This window comes from Hemiscyllium ocellatum, unplaced genomic scaffold, assembly GCF_020745735.1.
Source record: "Hemiscyllium ocellatum isolate sHemOce1 unplaced genomic scaffold, sHemOce1.pat.X.cur. scaffold_780_pat_ctg1, whole genome shotgun sequence".
In the NCBI taxonomy this organism is placed as follows: domain Eukaryota; kingdom Metazoa; phylum Chordata; class Chondrichthyes; order Orectolobiformes; family Hemiscylliidae; genus Hemiscyllium; species Hemiscyllium ocellatum.
In genome coordinates, this window is record NW_026869231.1 from 92,716 (window position 1) to 112,393 (window position 19,678).

At 45.4% G+C, this 19,678-nt stretch overlaps 1 protein-coding gene across 1 annotated transcript in view; it reads right to left on the reverse strand.

Moving 5' to 3' along the window:
* Positions 1-625: 625 nt before the first annotated feature.
* Positions 626-19,678, reverse strand: part of LOC132814275 (nuclease EXOG, mitochondrial-like) — a 49,959-nt gene continuing 30,906 nt past the window's right edge. The window contains exon 6 of the mRNA XM_060823461.1: positions 626-6,609. Coding sequence (XP_060679444.1) covers positions 6,148-6,609 — 462 coding nt within the window. The 3' untranslated portion in view covers positions 626-6,147. The remainder of the gene's footprint in view (positions 6,610-19,678) is intronic.

The window sequence follows — 19,678 nt, forward strand, 5'->3', positions numbered from 1 at the left end:
TATGGGACTAGGAGTGTGTTGGTTGATCAAATATTCCAGGCAATCAAGAGGTCCACGTCCTCAATGTACAAACACACATTAAGTAATCAAAATGTAATGCAGGAGGTATACACATCACTGTTATATTTTACATACAGAGTAAGTCACTTAACTAATAACACAACTTTGCCTTAAATAAAACTTGCCTTCTCACTCACACCCTCAACTGAGTACTGGACATTGTGGTATTTGAGGAGAAGATGACTCAAAATTGAATCAACTGTTGATTGAACAAGTCCATTTACATTGAGGCAAATAAAACTATAATATCTGTAAATATAACTGTGTTAATAACAGGAAATGTTGCAGTGTTTGAGGTATATATTTTTTTGCCTGTTTAGCGAAAATGCCAGTTAAAACAAAGTTTGCTGAATTAACTTTGGTGATGTCGCCTTTAGGGAGGCATTGAGCCAGAAGTTAATGTATTGAAGTCATCCTCCAAAACCCTTTGAGCTCAGAGCAAGGCTGACACTCCAGTGGAGTGTGGAGATGTTGCCTTTCAGTTCAGACACTGAATCTCTCAGATGCATAACAAAGGTTACCTTGGCAATACAATGAAGAGTCCCAGAGTTCTTTCTAACATCATTTATTCCTCAAACAAAATGAAAAAAAATAGGTAATGTGCTCAATTTGATGTTTTTGATTAACCTTTTTTCTACAGTGATAGAGTCATAGAGATATCCCAACCCATTCTTGTCCCACCTGCCAGCACGCGGCCGATATCCCTCCTGTTACATCAGAGACAACATTTCAAAAAGTGCTTCATTGGCTATAAAAAGCCCAAGGTTATGAAAGGTGCTATGCAAATACAATTTAACCAGGAGAGAGGAATCCTGAGAAGCAGCCAATTGAAATCCTGATCCAACCAGAGAAAAGGCTTTCGCTCCAGGAAAGATAGCGACTTGTCAAGATTCATCTGTTTGGAGGATGAAAAATGAATCACAACAGCAGGGAATTGGGGAGGTTGCTTCTGACCTCTGGGAGCACCTGCTTTAATGACAGCCTGAGGGAAATCCCCTTACTATGCCAGGGTCAGACAGGCTCAAGGCCTGGCCAGGGCCACGGGGTAGCCACAGAATGCAGTGCACGCTTCCCGAATGTCAATGTTTATAGCCAAACATGCAAGACTTCAGCTGGCTGTGAATGGTCACAGAGTTTGTAATATTAAACTAGCTGAGAAACTTCACTAGGACAGGAGCACCACACTAAAAGTGAGGAACACCAATGAACAAGGAACACCTCAAGCTCAGAAGTTGCTACTTGTCATTCTTTATACAGTACAAGTAGAATGTTGGATTATTGCCATTTCTACTGAGTTTATGTAACAATGGCAAACGCAATCATGACACAGATCTCAAAACACATGATGCCTTACAGCTCTGTAGTATTATCGAGAACGTTGACCCCATCTTCTTTCCTGATATTATTTCGTTTTGTACTTTTTAAATGTAAACCTACCTCCCTTGCGAAATCTATTCAGTTCTTTTCCCAACAGTGCCTCTGGTAGTGCATTCCACACGCTGACAACTGGCAGATTAAACAAAATCTCTCTTAACCTTTCCCCTAGTTCCTTTCGATCTTCAGTGACTTTACCTCTCCATTATTGGAGTCACTTGGGTGCTTCTTCACCAGTGAGCAGTTAGACAGCAGAAATCGGACACATTTTTACTGAGAGGAGCTGCAGAAGAAAGCCTTGGAGGAACCTTCAGCAGCTACGTTTCAAGGATCGTTACAGCACAGAAGGCCATTCAGCCCATTGTGTCCATCCTGGCTCTTCCAAACAGTGACTTACATACTGCCACTCCCCTGCCTTCTCCACATGTCCCTCCTCCTCAAATTATTTAGAAACTTTTGACCTTACAGAGGTATATAAAAAGAGAGGCATAGATAAGGTAGATAGCCAACAGCTTTTCCCCAGGATAGGTGAGTCTAAAACTAGAGGGCATAGAGAGGAGAGAGATACAAAACAGACCAGAGGGGCAATTTTTCACACAGAGGGTGGTGAGTGTCTGGAACAAGCTGCCCAAAGGTAATGATGGAAGCGAGCACAAATTTCATCATTTCAGAAAAATTCACACAAGTCCATGGATGGGGGCTTTTATTCCTGATGAAGGGCTTTTGCCCGAAATGTCGATTTCGCTGCACTTTGGATGCTGCCTGAACTGCTGTGCTCTTCCAGCACCACTGATCCAGCATGGAGGGATATGGACTACAGGCAAATGGAACTAGTTAAATTGTGAAAACTGGGCGGCGTGCCCAAGTTGGGCCGAATTGCCTGTTTCCACGCTGCAGACCTCCACGACTCAAAGCAGAAACACTGACGGTGCTGAAGGTGACCACTCTGCCCATCGTGCCTGTGCCAGCCGGAAAAGAAGCCACTCAACCTAGTCCCATTTCTCAGCTCTTGATCCGTCTGCCTGAAGTGGTGTTACCAGTGGACACACAGCGGGGGCGCCTACACTGATGTCTGTCTGCTCATGCCAAATCCTCAGTTACAATCAGCGAACTGAGCTGAGGGAACCTTTTCCAAAAGCAGCATTCTCGTGAAAGTGGGCATTGCTGGGGAGAGATTTTGGGCACTCCTAGCTGCCCCAAATACAGCTGAGCGGCTTGGTGAGTCAATTCACAGGGTAGATAAGAACCCACCTTTTCGGTGGCTGAAGTCACACAGAGGTTGGACTGGGTGAGAACAGCTAGTTTCTCTCTCCCTGGAGCTCATTAACAACCAGCTTGAATGGTTTTGTTGATAACAATCTGACAGCTTCATGGTCACGTTTACTGATACCAGCCAAATTAATCTTCAAACTGAGTTTAAATTCTCAAGCTGTCATTGCGGGATTTGAACACACATTCCCTGGATCCTTCCTCAGTAACATAAACCCACAACAAAAGTGGACTGGAACCTGGAGCCTTCTTAGACGGTCAGGCTCTGTGGGGCAGCAGGCAATGCATTTATGTGTAGGATGTAAAGTGAACTCTATTTTTGATCACTGTCTGAACTCTGAAAGCAGATTAAAGCCTTCCAAACTTTACAGGGGTGGTCTAAGTCCAATTTTGGATCAGTGTGTTGTATGCAGATGGCAGCAAACAGGCAAGGCACGCGCCATCACTGATGTGCAGTGGCAGGTTGTACAAGACTCCAGGATCAACCTCCCTGCAGTATTTAACAAACAATAAGTCAATGGCTAGTAAACAATATGTATTGTAGAGTATTAACGGACACTGATTCTCACAAAGGAATGCTCCACGGGTCCTCTTCCGTCTACCATCTGTTGTGTGACTTGGACGGCCTGTTTGTTTGATCGCAGGAGAGCCCGAAGATTCGGCATTTCTGGAGCCGGAGGATTAGATATGAAGCCTGATTACTTGTATCCAGTGTCAGGAGGAATCTAATGTTGGCAACTTTAGACACTGCTCTCCTTACAGGCTCAAGGAAATGAAAAAGAAGAAATTTATAAACCCAGGGCTTAGCATTGTGAACAACTGTTTTTCGCATAATTTTCCTGAAAGGACAAATCGATTTTAAAAATCCCTTCTGGCAGAAATGCTGAGGTTTGTACGGAGATCGTTCGGAATTGAAAAGCAGCTTTAGATATTTGCTGAACCGATAGTTTTTATTCCCAAAAGCCATGAAAAGATCAGTCTTTGCTTGCATTCTGTGAGCATTTAGAATACAACTCCTACAGCGTGGAATCAGGCCATTCGGCCCATCAGGTGCACATCAACCCTCCATAGAGCATCCCACTCAGACAGCACCCCCTCACCATCCCTGTAACCCTGCATTTCCTACGGATGACTCACCTAGCCTGCACATCCCTGGACACTACGAGCAATTTAGCACGGCCAATCCCCCCTAACCTGCATGTCTTTGGACTGTGGGAGGTAACCGGAGCACCCGAAGGAAACCCACGCAGACACAGGGAAGAATCTGCAAACTCCACACAGACTGTCGGCTGAGGCTGGAATCGAACCCGGATCCCTGGCACTATCAGGCAACACTGCTAACCACTGAGCAACTGCGCCATAGGTATCAATGACCGTAACCATTTATCATTAGGTATACGCAATATGTAAGTGACTGTCTATCTGCTTTTGAAGCAAGAACTTCCAAACAATCATAATGCAATATGAATATTTGACCAGAAAGGAAATCATCTAATATAACAAAATAAAATGACTGTGTTTTTATTTAGTGTTTAAAATAACATCTTAGAACAAGGTGTAGAGGTGCCAGTGTTGGACTGGTGTGGACAAAGGAGAAAGTGAGGACTGCAGATGCTGGAGATCAGAGTTGAGAGTGTGGTGCTGGAAAAGCACAGTTGGTCAGGCAGCCTCTGAGGAGGAGAATCAACGTTTTGAGCATAAGCCCTTCATCAGGAAAGACACGGAGGTTTTGGAGAGGGTGCAAAGAAGGTTTACCAGGATGCTGCGTGGGCTAGAGGGCTTGTCTTATGAAGACAGGTTGACTAAGCTCGGACTTTTCTCTGTGGAGAGGAGGAGGAAGAGAGGGGACCTGATCGAGGTGTACAAGGTAATGAGAGGCATGGATAGAGTCAATAGCCAGAGACTTTTCCCCAGGGCAAGACTAACTGGCACAAGGGGTCATAGTTTGAAGATATTAGGAGGAAGGTATAGAGGAGACGTCAGAGGTAGGTTCTTTACACAGAGAGTTGTGAATGCATGGAATGTGTTGCCAGCTGTGGTGGTGGAAGCAGAGTCATTAGGGACATTTAAACGACTGCTGGACATGTACATGGATAGCAGTGAATTGAGGAGTGCGTAGGTTAGGTTATTATATTTTAGATGAGGAATAATCCTCGGCACAACATCATGGTTGAAGGGCTGTTGTGTGCCGTATTTTCCTATTTTCTATGTTCTAATGAGGACAAAGTCAAGTGCCATTATCTCTCTGCACATAAATTCTATGCGCTTCCCTCCACTTCACCTGATGAAGGAGCAATGCTCCGAAAGCTCACAATTTCAAATAAACCTGTTGGACTGTAACCTGGTACTATGTGACTTCTGACATCATAGAACATAGTTCGACACTCAAATATTTATCTCATTACCTTTTGAAAATTACAACTGAGTTGTTTTCCCTGCTTCAGGACATATATTGCATATCATAATTTGCCATGTGAAAAGATTCTCCCCATCTCTCCTCTGGTTCTTTTGCTTATATTTGCTCCCTATGCTTACAGGCTGTTTCATGTAGACATCACTATTGCTTTTCCAAAGTGTATCACAAGTGGCTGGTGCACCCACAACCACGTCCAACAAGGCACCAGGTCAGTGGATCGTGTCAGTGCTGTAAACTTCAACATTTGGTTCAAATCTCAGTGCTATCCAGTGCAAATGAACATATCAGCGAGGTCAGTGCATCTTTGAGGGGCAGCTTGTTTTAAAGAGGAATCTGTACAAGACACAGCACTGTGATGGTTACACCATTAAATTCTATGGCACATTTCTGCCCCCCTATCCATTTCCACACTGTTCACAATGGGAAATCTAGCCTGGAGACTATTAACAAAACGTCCCTCACCCCAGGAGCAGTACATAGCCCAGAAAACAAGGACATTTTTAAAGAATTATATAAAGTGGGGACTAAAATGAGGCAAAATTGGAAATAAAAATAAAGCACAAGAGAGGATCTACCTTGTCAGCACATAATCAAGTTAATACATGCCATACATCTGCATATATTCGTATTAACCATTTATCATTACGTATCCACATATACTGTACAATAAACCCCATAGTTCAGAGCTGAATCTAACAACATGTATCTTATTGGAGCACATATCTAAACATAATTTGTCAAAGTATTGCTGTCATCTCATCATCATTTAACTTTGCATATCCTATGCCAGTCAGTAAATAATATCTCATACAGTGAAAGCAGATATCTAATAACCATGTCACCAGATACCTGGAAATACCTTAAAGCAGTCTGTCTGCTGTATGTCAATACATACCTGCACGTATCTTACACAGGACATCTCGGCACAGAATGTACATCCACATGTAAGCAGATATAACATAGCTCTGCACCACCTGATGTATGTATGTCTGTGCATATCCACCTAGATCTCATGATATCTACTTGGTTTAACCAGCTTTGGCTGCTCCACTTTCAGCTGTTTCTTTCCGTTCCACCTCTTGCTTTTTCCTCAGGTACAGATTCTGAAGGTACTCGTCCGGCTCAATCCCACTCTCACGGAGCTCACCCATGATTTTCTCCAACGCTTTCAAAGTTTTGGCGTTCTTCACTTTCCGCCCGGCGATGTACTGAGTAAACTCTGCAAAGTTCAGCAGCTTGCAGGTGTCTACCTGGCAGAGATTGTGGTACCGTTTGGCTTTGTCCAAGGCGGGGAAGAAAGTGATCCCAGACATCCTCTCCAGGTCCTGGAGGTCTAACTGATATTCAGACAATTGGTGGTCAAAGCCAATTGGACTGTTGGGCACAACAAAGGCTCCCAGTGCCAACAATTCAGAGGGCCCCTTGCCCTTCTGAATGAGAATGATTTTGTACAGATGTGTTGGTACAGCAACCTCATTCTTCCCTATCACCTAAATGTAAAGACAGAGATACAACGATAAGTCTCAGAAATCGATGAAAAATTGAACATTTAAAAGGAAAACCAGAGAGGCCTGATAAACTATAATAAATAGAAAATGGCTGGAAATCACAGGACAAGAAAACCCTGAAGTTAAACCATAAGAGCACAAGACATAGGAGTGGAAGTAAGGCCATTCGGCCCGTCGAGTCCACTCCGCCATTCAATCATGACTGGTGGGCATTTCAACTCCACTTACCAGCATTCTCCCCGTAGCCCTTAATTCCTTGTGAAATCAAGAATTTATCAATCTCTGCCTTGAAAACATTTAGCGTCCCGGCCTCCACTGCACTCTGCGGCAATGAATTCCACAGGCCCACCACTCTCTGGCTGAAGTCTCCGCATTTCTGTTCTGAATTGACCCCCTCTAATTTTAAGGCTATGTCCATGGGTCCTAGTCTCCTCACCTAATGGAAACAATTTCCTAGCGTCCACCCTTTCCAAGCCATGTATTATCTTGTAAGTTTCTATTAAATCTCCCCTTAATCTTCTAAACTCCAATGAATACAATCCCAGGATCCTCAGCCATTCCTCGTATGTTAGACCTACCATCCAGGGATCATCCGTGTGAATCTCCGCTGGACACGTTCCAGTGCCAGTATGTCCTTCCTGAGGTGTGGGGACCAAAACTGGACACAGTACTCCAAATGGGGCCTAACCAGAGCTTTATAAAGTGCTTTTATATTCCAACCCTCTTGAGATAAATGACAATATTGCATTCGCTTTCTTAATCACGGACACAACCTGCATGTTTACCTTTAGAGAATCCTCGACTAGCACTCCCAGTTCCCTTTGTACTTTGGCTTTACGAATTTTCTCACCGTTTAGAAAGTAGTCTATGCTTTTATTCTTTTTTCCAAAAGAAAACCACTTCTTCCTCTTCCATTTTCTGATCAAGCTAATTTCTTGATGTTATCTCACCCAATTATCAGTTCTCTCACACAAATACTGGACATGGCTCAGAGTAAAAACCTAACTTGAGGGATTTGGGTATGCCAGCTGTGGTTTGTTCATTTTTGTCAGGAGGCAAAAGTGAGGAATGCAGATGGTGCAAATCAGAGTCTAGATTAGAGCGGTGCTGGAAAAGCACAGGTCAGGCAGCACCCGAGGAGCAGGAAAGTCGACATTTCAGGCAAAAGTCCTTCATCAGGAATGAGGGGCTTCCTGATGAAGGGCTTTTGCCCAAAACATCGATTTTCCTGCTCCTCGGATGCTGCCTGACCAGCTGTGCTTTTCCAGCACCGCTCTAATCTAGACTCTGTTTTTGTCAAGAGGCTGAGGTGCAGCTTTTATTCCTCGCAACTTAATTCACGGCAACAGCCCATTTAGGAACCAACTAAAAGGGCTCACTGTTTTGCATTGTCACCCGATTAGAAAGCTGATAGTTCTCATCCCTTGAACACTTCAGAGCCGTACTGAGTGGGTAGCAGGGGCTGTGTTTCAGGTGAGGCTCTATATGGAGACACCATTTGCTCTCTCAGACGTGCTGTTCCAAGATCAGGAGAATTCACAGATTCCCTACAGTGTGGAAAGAATGAGAGGTGACCTTATAGAATCATACAAGATTTTTAGAGATGTTTGACAGGGTGGGACAAGTTGTACAAGAGTCTAAGGCCAGAGGGTACAATCTCAGAATAAGGGATGGGCCAGTTTGGACAGAGATGAGAAGGAATTTCTTCTCTCATGTGGGAATGAATCTATAGAATTCTTTAATGCAGAGTGCTGTACAGGCTGGGTCGTTAAGTTTATTCAAGACAGAGTTAAATAGATTTTTAATTGGTAAGGGAAACAAGGATTATGGTGAAAAGGCAGGAAAATGGAGTTGTGGATTATCAGTGAATGGCACAGTAGATTTGATGGACCAAATGCCCTTTGTCTGCTCCTACATCCTATGATCTAAATGCCAGCTGACTCAGCCATGCCCAGTGCCCCTCTGAGGAATTAAATAAAGACATAACGTTTAGGCAAGCAGGCAGACTTTAAAGGGTGCCTTAAGGGAAATGAGGCAGGGAGCTATACCCAGGGTATTCCAAAGCTTGGAGACAGGGCAACTGAAGGTTCGTCTGCCAACAGTGGAGCACCAAGAACCCGGAATGCACAGAAGGCCAAAGTTAAATGAGCCCGGATACCTTGGAGGATTGCTGGGCTACAATAGATAGTGAGTAATGAATACATGCAGGAATCTGAAACAAGGATGAGAACTTTAAAATCAAGATGTTGCTAGATTGGGAGACAATTGTAGGTCAGCAAGTGATCGGAAGATGATGGCTTAGTGGCATCATCACTGTAATGTTAATCCAAAACCCAGGTAATGTTCTGGGCACCCAGGTTCCAATCCCACCATTGCAGATGGTAGAATTTGAATTTAATTTTTAAAAAACGCAATTAAGAGTCTAATGCTGACCATGAATCCACTGTCGGTTGTTGGAAAACCCCATCTGGTTCATTAATGTCCTTTCGGGAAGGAAGTCTGCCGTTCTTACCTGGTCTGACCTACATTTAACTCAGTCCTACAGCGATGGGTTGACTCTTAACAGCCCTCTGGGCAATTAGGGATGGGCAATAAATACTGGCCCAGCCAGAGACACTCTCATGAATGAATAAAGAACAAAACAAGCACACAGGTGAAAGGTGACTGGGACTTGCTGCGAGTTAAAACACAAACCAAGAGAGGTTTCCATGATCTCACGTTTATGCAGGAGACCAGCTCCAATAGTTGGGTCCAACAGTAACTAAGGTAAGACAGGGTTTCAACAGGGGATGCGCTGAGACAGGGATGAGGTTGGGCAACATATCAGACATGGTAATAGTCCTAATGATGGCACTAACATGAGGTTGAAAGCTCATCTTGGGATCCACTTTGATATCAAGGTAGGAAATAGACTGGTTTAATCTCAGCCTGTTGGCAAAAGGAGGAACGGAATCATAGCTGGGGAATGGAATTCGCAGCAGGGACTAGTATGGCTAGGAAGCCTGTGCTATCTGGTATGACATCCTCTTACAGTAGATCCTACTTGCATTTGAGTGGATTTGAGAGTGCAGATTTTAATTTAGCTGTCCCAGCCCCACACTCGCTTCTGTGTCCAATTTCTCATGTGAGATTTGATAGCCAATGCAATATTTGCGGCAGGTTTATCTACATCAGAGACAGGAGGAGGCCTCTTAGTGCCTCGAGCCTGATCTAACATTCAAGCAGATCATGGTCGATTGACTTTACACATCCAACCTTGCCTCACATTCTACAACACTTTCAATGTTTTAAAATTAAAAGCTGATTTAGTATCACTTCATCAAATAATACATTTAGATCAGGATAAACGACTCCAAGAATGTAGGTGGATAGTCAAGATTAAAGTTACAAAAAAAACACTATCTGCTTTTCTTAAATCTTCAATTACTACTTAGTAGTTCAGAAGAAAGCTTCTAAATCTTATATCAAGTGGGAGATAGTGAGTTAGACAGCTATTTCTCCAGCTATTATCCATGTAATTTGAGCTGATCTGAATGACAGCTAGATAGATCTGAGAATCAGGTTACTGGTGGTGAAAATGTGTTGCTGGAAAAGCGCAGCAGGTCAGGCAGCATCCAAGGAGCAGGACAATCGACTTTTCGGGCATGAGACCTTCTTCAGGAATGCGTTTCGGCTCATGCCTGAAACGTCGAATCTCCTGCTCCTTGGATGCTGCCTGACCTGCTGCGCTTTTCCAGCAACACATTTTCAGCTCTGATCTCCAGCATCTGCAGTCCTCACTTTCTCCTAGGTTACTGGTGGTGCCTGATTGAGGGGAAGTTCGTAGCTATAATAATGTCTTTACATCACTCTAATTAGTCAGTTAAATGGCAATTCAATTGATATCAACAGATTCCCTGTCACAGGAGATGACAACAGGCAGCCTCTGGATGAGATGTGCTCTGCTTGTACAGAAACCAACTGCAGAATTAGTAATGCCCAAGCTGTCAAAATCGACACAGCTTTCCTTCAACAATGTGTACCTGAGAACTTAGCTGAGTTCAAAACATGAAACAACACAGCTACAAGAAGAAATAGTCCCATAGTCAAAATGCTCAGTGGGTGGGTGCAGACACGATGGGTTGATTGGCCACCAGCCACACTGTAGGAGTTCTGAGATTCTACGGATGTGAGAAAGTCCAATGAGGCTACTACTTGGACACCATTAGCCATGTGGCTGGTGCAGCCGCCACCCCCATGCTGATTGATGATGTCACTTCCGCCCTCATTATGGCCGCTCCCACAACCACTTCCGCCCCTCACAATTCCTCACGCATCACACGTGACATCACTTCCGCCCTTCACATCATCGCTGATGCCACACGCTCAGTGACTTCCACCACCCCTACTGCAGTGTCTGCCACCACTTCCGCCCCCAAAGCCACTCACCTGCATTCTGCTGACACGCCCCCCCCATAAATCCCACTGTCACCATTCCCGACCCCCAGAACCCTGAGGGAACAATACCCCTGCTCATGACTCCACCCCCATTTTCCCCACCATCACAGCCACTCCAGATACTGGCTCCGCCCCCACTCCCAGCTCCACACCCACACCAGATCCCAGATCCCAGCCCTGCTGAGTTTTCACCATACATCCAGACCTCCCCCTCACTGAGGATGAACGATCAGCCCTCAGCAAAGGACTCAGCTTCATCCCCCTCCGTCCACGCATCAATAAATTTAATACACACCGTGATGTTGAACAATTCTTCCGTCGTCTCCGCCTCCGAGCTTACTTTCACAATCAGGATTCCCGCCCACGTTCCGAGGACCCCTTCACCCACCTCCGACACACTGCATCCACCTGGACACCCCGTGCTGGCCTATTACCCGCTCTCAACCTCTTCATTTCCAACTGCCGCCGGGACATTAACCGCCTCAACCTGTCTACCCCACCTCCCCAACTCCAACCTCTCACCCTCACAACGCGCAGCCCTCCAATCCCTCTGCTCCAATCCCAACTTCACCATCAAGCAGCAGATAAAAGGGGCGCACTGACCTCTACACCGCTGAAGCCAAACGCCAACTCGAGGACACCTCTTCCTACCGCCCCGTCGACCATGACCCCACACTCCATCACCAAACCATCATCTCCCAGACCATACAGAACCTTATCACCTCAGGAGATCTCCCACCCACAGCTTCCAACCTCATAGTCCGGGAACCCCGCACTGCCCGGTTCTACCTCCTTCCCAAGATTCACAAGCCTGACCACCCTGGCCTGACCCATTGTCTCAGCATGCTCCTGCCCCACTGAACTCATCTCTACCTACCTCAACACTGTCCTATCCCCCTAGACCAGGAACTCCCCACATACGTTCGAGACACCACCCACGCCCTCCACCTCCTCCAAGACTTCCATTTCCCCGCCCCCAAGGCCTCATCTTCACCATGGATATCCAATCCCTCTACACCTCCATCCGCCATGACCCGGGCCTCCAAAGCCTCCGTTTTTTCCTCTCCCGACGTCCCCAACAGTACCCTTCCACCGACACTCTCATTCGTTTGGCCGAACTGGTTCTCACCTTTAACAATTTCTCCTTCGAATCCTCCCACTTCCTCCAGACCAAAGGGGTAGCCATGGGCACACCTACGGGCCCCAGCTATGCCTGTCTCTATGTTGGCTACGTAGAACAGTCGATCTTCCGTAATTACACTGGCACCACTCCCCACCTCTTCCTCCGCTACATTGACACCACCTCATGCTCCCATGAGGAGGTTGAGCAATTCATCAACTTCACCAACACATTCCACCCTGACCTTAAATTTACCTGGACCATCTCTGACACCTCTCTCCCCTTCCTGGACCTCTCCATCTCCATTAATGATGACCGACTTGACACTGACATTTTTTTACAAACCCACCGACTCCCACAGCTACCTGGATTACACCTCTTCCCACCCTACCTCCTGCAAAAATGCCATCCCGTATTCCCAATTCCTCCGCCTCCGCTTTATCTGCTCCCAGGAGGACCAGTTCCACCATAGAACACACCAGATGGCCTCCTTCTTTAGAGACCGCAATTTCCCTTCCCACGTGGTTAAAGATGCCCTCCAATACATCTCGTCCACATCCCGCACCTTCACCCTCAGACCCCACCCCTCCAACCGTAACAAGGACAGAATGCCCCTGGTGCTCACCTTCCACCCTATAAACCTTTGCATAAACCAAATCATCCGCCGACATTTCCGCCACCTCCAAAAAGACCCCACCACCAGGGATATATTTCCCTCCCCACCCCTTTCCGCCTTCCGCAAAGACCGTTCCCTCCGTGACTACCTGGTCAGGTCCATGCCCCCAACAACCCACCCTCCCATCCTGGCACCTTCCCCTGCCACCGCAGGAACTGCAAAACCTGTGCCCACACCTCCTCCCACACCTCCACCCAAGGCCCTAAAGGAGCCTTCCACATCCATCAAAGTTTTACCTGCACATCCACTAATATCATTTATTGTATCTGTTGCTCCCGATGCGGTCTCCTCTACATTGGGGAGACTGGACGCCTCCTAGCAGAGCGTTTTAGGGAACATCCGCGGGACACCTGCACCAATCAACCACACTGCCCTGTGGCCCAACATTTCAACTCCCCCTTCCACTCTGCTGAGGACATGGAGGTCCTGGACCTCCTTCACCGCCGCTCCCTCACTACCAGACGCCTGGAGGAAGAATGCCTCATCTTCCGCCTCGGAACACTTCAACCCCAGGGCATCAATGTGGATTTCAACAGTTTCCTCATTTCCCCTTCCCCTACCTCACCCTAGTTCCAAACTTCCAGCTCAGCACTGTCCCCATGACTTGTCCAACCTGCCTATCTTCTTTTCCACCTATCCACTCCACCCTCCTCCCTGACCTATCTCCTTCATCCCCTCCCCCACTCACCTATTGTACTCTATGCTGCTTTCTCCCCACCTCCACCCTCCTCTAGCTTATCGCTCCACGCTTCAGGCTCTCTGCCTTTATTCCTGATGAAGGGCTTTTGCCTGAAACGTCAATTTTGCTGCTTCTCGGATGCTGCCTGAACTGCTGTGCTCTTCCAGCACCACTGACCCAGAATCTGGTTTCCAGCATCTGCAGTCATTGTTTTCACCTACATATCACTAAAAGCAGACTTTCTGGTTTTCAACATGTTGCTGTTTGCAAAGTGATTACCATATTTCCTACACCAACAACACCACTTCAGAAGTGGTTCATTGGCCATATATGGTCTTGCAGTGTCTAAGAGATCATGAAAGTTGCTACAAATAAATGTGCATGTTCTTTCATTAGACAGCATTGTGCTTCATGATTTGCATCGCCCGATATGTTTTCCTGTCTTTACCTTCTCACTGGGGTATTATTTCTGGGGCAGTTCATTAATAAATACTTATCTCCAGTTACAATGGAGATTTCCCCTTCCCAAAGTTGGGATACAGTGGGGACCAGGAACTTGCGGCTTTTTGCAGGGGAACCCCTGCCCAAATAGGGAAGTTGGAAGCTATTCAAGAAGCAAACTGAAGTAGTCGAGTAACCAAACATAGAAATCTAAACAACTAAAGCAACGGGGCAAGCAGACGTCAGTGGTGATTTGTGTGAAATACTTGAAATATTTTTAAATGCACTTTCAGTACTGCTAAACCATTCAAAGCACACTGAATCACATCATAATGAATCTGGTCAGAACAATACTCGGCTTCCTATGTTTACGCAAAACCCATGGTAGAAAGCTTGGGGCCGTGACAACAACAACCGGCATTTATCTAGCATCTCTAACAAAACCATCCAAGGTGTTTCACAGGGGCAAAACAAAATAGGGCAATGAGCCAATTTAAGTATGAGGGGGTGGTGTTCATCTGAATGGTAAATGAGGTGTCTGGGTCAACTTCCTCTAAACAGATGATGGAGTTCACTGGGCACGAAATGTGAACTCGGATTTCTCTCCACACGTGCTGCCAGACCCGCTGAGCTTTTCCAGGAACTTCTGTTTTTGTTTCTGATTTACAGCAGCCGCACTTCTTTCGGTTTTTACTCAAACAGTGAAGCCCTGCATTCAGAAAGTAAACCCTTCCTTGTAAACGTAAATCAGGTGCCCAGCAGAGTGAATTATCCGAACTAGCATTACATTGCCAAGATGAGGCGAGTGGGTCATTGTGCTAGGAATTGGAGGTGCCTGAATTGTCGACCTGAGCATGGGGGAGGGTGATTAGTCAGGGTTCCTCACCCGTGCCCTTATCCAGTGAACTAGAAAGAGTTGGGCTGATTGAAAGCATCAGGCTCAGCTGTGATGAATATCGTTTTTAAACAGCTCTCAGTGCTAGCGGTCTGCTTTTGCAATTCTCTTCCCAAAAAGGTGCCTTGAAGATGTTAGCTTTGTGTAGAGCTGCAACTATCTAACTCAATGTTGTGAACCGAAGAGAAAATCTAGCTAGTTTATGTTTCTCAGTCAGGGGAAATCAGGTATTGCAATGTGATTTGCCGGCGGGCACCAGTTACTGTGCTGGACCCTTAGTGCTGTCTTAAGTTACAAAGGTACGAGTAATTATTACAGTGAAGACACAAGAGTAACAAACAACAAGGAGAGAGAATGAGCAAGCAAACAAACATAAAAGTGTGACAGCCTGCCAGAGAAGAACAGTGATGTAGTGCGACAGAAAATAAGGACTGAGCAAAATGTCTCATCAAACTAAATGACAAGTCAAAGCGATTCTTTTGGTGATTTGTGAGTGTAAATTCTAAAATTAGAATAACTGGGCTGGGCGAAGCAAGCTGGTTCCAGCGTTTTATTTGCGTGGTTCTACAAAACCTGCAGTGAATGATGGCCGACTCCAATAGGCCAGAGCATATCAGCATGAGATATGTCTGCTGCCACTGACCTTCACAGTCTGACCATAAGACGCAGGAACAGAGGTAGGCCATTAGGCCATCCTGTCGGGATCGCTGTGCAATTCAGTGACATCAAGGCTGATCTGATCATCCTCAACTCCAGTTCCTGCCTTTTCCCTACAATCTTTGATTCTTTTACAATTAGAAATCTGTCCATCTCAGCTGTGAACACACTGAATGACCCTGCCTCTACAATCCTCTGCAGTAAAGAATTCCACACATTCACAAACCTCTGGGAGGAAACATTCCTCCTCATCTCTGTCTTTAATAAGTGCCTCTTTACTCTGAGATTAACACCTCTTGGTTGAGACCATCTCACAAGTGGAAGCAACATCTCCACATGTACTCTATCAAGCTCCCCAAGAATTTTATATGTCTCAATAAGGTCACCTCTTAATCTTCTAAACTGGTACAGTCCAACCAACTCAAACTCTCCTTCTAAGAAAATCTCGCTCGCTATACCCAGGAGTAGCTTACTGAACCTTCTCTGGACTGCGTGCCTGTAAGACCAGTCCATTTTTCCTGAAGTAAGAGGATCAAAACTGCTCACAGTATTCCTGGTCTGAGAAGTGCCTTGTATAGTTTTACCAATTTTATTGGTAATTTTATGGAGAAAGTGAGGTCTGCAGAAGCTGGAGATCAGAGCTGAAAATGTGTTGCTGGAAAAGCGCAGCAGGTCAGGCAGCATCCAACAGGAGAATCGACGTTTCGGGCATGAGCCCTTCTTCCTAAAGGGCTCATGCCCGAAACGTCGATTCTCCTGCTCCTTGGATGCTGCCTGACCTGCTGCGCTTTTCCAGCAACACATTTTCAGCTCTTCCTCTCCAGTTTTATGTTCTATTCCCTCTGAAATAAAAACCAGCATTCGATTTGCCTTCCCTATTTACTGCTCAACTTGGATGCTATTTTGTGATTCTTGCACTAAGACTTCCAAATCCCTCGGTGCTATAGCTTTCTGCAGTCTTTTCCCCATTTAAATAATTTTCAGCTTTCCTGGCCTTCCTGTCAAAGTGCATAAACTCACATTTTACCACATTATATTCCATCTGCTAAATGTAACCTGTCCATATCCCTCCGTACTCTTTGGGTCCTCCCTCACTACTTGCCTTCTCACTTATTTCTGTGTAATCTGCAAACTTGGTGAGAGTTAATTCACTTCTCTTATCCAAATCTTTGATATAGATTGTAAGGAACTGTGGCCCAAGGACTGAACCCTGTGCCACTCTGTTAGTTACAGGTGGAAAATGCCTTCTTTATTCCAACTCTCTGTCCTTTATTATTTGGCCAATCCTCTATCCATGCTATCCCCAAAACTACGGGCTCATCTTATTAAGAGTTATGCGCAGTTCCTTAATGGATGTCTTTTGGAAATTTGCCAACATTCATCCAGATTGCCAGTCCCTTTATAATATTACGGGCAAGTCAGTCTGCAAATCGGCCACAATGGGAAGGTGGCAGCCCTGTTGTTAGACTGTTAACCCCGACACTGAGGTAGTATTCCAGGAACCTGGGTTTGAATCTCATCACGGCAGCCATGGAAATTTCCTTGTTTTCAACTGGTTGTTTTGAACACAATGTTTGAACAGCCCCTGATGGTAATGTTAAGGATAAAAAGTGCATGTGCATGATCAGCTTCATGCCTCCCACCCTCAGCAGCCAATTTCTACACGATGTTCATTTGTGTTCTCTGTACACGCCATCACAGAGAAAGGTCAGGACGCTCATGGAATTTAGACCTCTTTAGAGTTGCCACTAACTTGAGAACAAGAGTAGACCATTCAGCCCCTTGTGTCTGCTGTGCCAGTCACTTGGATTGTACCTGATCCCGAGCTTGACTCGACCGAACTAATTCTATATCCCTCAATACGGACCAAATGATTTCATCAAATTCTGCTTTCTCCCCACAGATGCCACCAGACCTGCTGAGTTTTTCCAGCAATCTCTGTTTTTGTTGTAAATGATTTACCAATCTTAGTTGTAAAATTTCCAACTGACCTCGACCTTATCAGTCTCTCGTGGGAGAGACAACTCCAGATTTCCATTACCCTTTGTATGAAGAAAGTGCTTCATAGAATGTCTACAGTGTGGACGCAACTCCTGATGAAGGGCTTTTGCCTAATACGATGATTTTCCTGCTCCTCGGATGCTGCCTGATCTGCTGTGCTTTTCCAGCACCACTCTGATCTAAACTCTGGTTTCCAGCATCTGCAGCCCTCACTTCTGCCTGTGGTGTGGACGCAGGCCGTTCGGCCCATCGAGCCCATTCCAACACTCTGAACAACATCCTATCCCGGCCCATCCTCTTACCTATCCCTATATCCCTGCATTTCCCATGGCTTTGGACTGGGGGAGGAAACCGCAGCACCCGGAGGAAACCCAGGCAGAGAGTGTGCAAACTCTACACGGACGGTTGCCCGAGGCTGAGATCGAGCCTGCCGCTGAGAGGCAGTGGTGCTGATCACTGAGTCAACAGGCTGCTCCTTTCATGACAGCGTCGCGGGGGGGGGGGGGGGGGCTTAGTTCCAACTTTAAGCTTGTAACCTTAACGTTAATTTTAACTATAGACAGTCTTACTTTTAATGTTAAAGAGCAATTGGAAAGCTATGGAACGAGAGTGCATTCAACGAAAAACAAATTAATCCACACATTAGGAAAACAGAATGCAGGCTCCCAATTAGCAGAAGCATCCTGGCACAGTATCAGTTACAATATAATTAACTTGAAACCTCTAGTCATCACTAATGCATTATTAGAGCATTTTCTAATAATGCTCTATGGCACACTGATGACTGTGTATCTTGGGCTTGTTAAACACAAAAGTAAAATATCGCTTGAATTTGTTGTTTACTTGCCCAATTATTTTCAATCTATGTTGCCTTCACAAAACAAATATTGACCAGATATATTCAGATCAATTTATTGGCATTTATCCCCAACAACTTCAGCGTCAACAGAAACTATCGGCTGCCTTTGTGTCAAACAAAGTTCTGCTGAACGACATACATTAATCACCTTCAACAACTGCCTGCATTTGTATAACTCTTTAATGTCATCCCAAGGTGTTTCACAAGGAGCATTACAGGGCAAGGTTTGATATCAAGCCAAGTTAGGAGGTATCAAGGTAGACTAAAGCCTAAAGCTTGGTCGAAGAGGTATGTTTTAAAGGGCGTCTTAAAGGAGTCAAGAGAGTGAAAGGGGCAGAGAGGTTGAGAGGCTCAGAGCAGGGCAAGCAGTATCTGCGGACACAGAGTTAAGGGCTTCACAATTTAGAGAAGCCATTAATCTGAAAATTTAAGACTGTTGCTCTGCCCAGAATTGTTGCCTCACCTATTGTGCATTTCCAGCATCTTCAGTTTTTATTATAGATTTCTAGCAACCAAACAATGTTGCTTTAGCAAAAGCCTTTGGCCATGTTAGAGTAGAAGGAAGAGATAAGCATTTCTCCTACCACAGTGCCATCAACAGTAGGAAGTCTGCAACTGCAGGGTGATGGGCAGAGAGGCTTTGTGCAACTTGAATATTGTACAGATTGAGCAATATTCACAAGGATGTCACTGGGATTGGAGGGGTTGAGCTATAGGGGGAGGTGGAATAGACTGCAGCTTTTTCCCTGGAATGTCAGAGGCCAAGGAGTAACCTTATAGAGTTTCAAACGATCATGAGGGGCATGAATATGGTGAATAGGAGGGTGTCCAAAACTATAGAGTGTAGGTTTAAGGTGAGAGGGGAAAGATTTAGAAGGGGCTTCAGGGGCAAATCTTTCATGCAGAGGGTGGTGCATGTATGAATGGAAGTGGTGGAGACTGATACAATGACAATATTTTAAAGGCGTCTGGTTGGGTACATGAACAGGAAGGGTTTAGAGGGATATGGGCCATATGTTGGCAAATAGGATTAGATCAGCTTAGGATATCTGATCGGCGTGGACGAGTTGGGCCGAAGGGTCTGTTTCCATGTTATCTAACTTTCTGACTCTAAAATGTTATAAAGAAATCTGACACAGAGGATACAGGATGTAGGCTATTGAGAAGAGGAAGTGGTAACATATTGGTATGAATTTGAAGGGGAAGTAAGAAGATAGAGACCTGTGGGTGTTCATGCACAAAGCTTTTAAAGGTGGCAGTTCAGGTAAATGTAAGAGTTAATAATA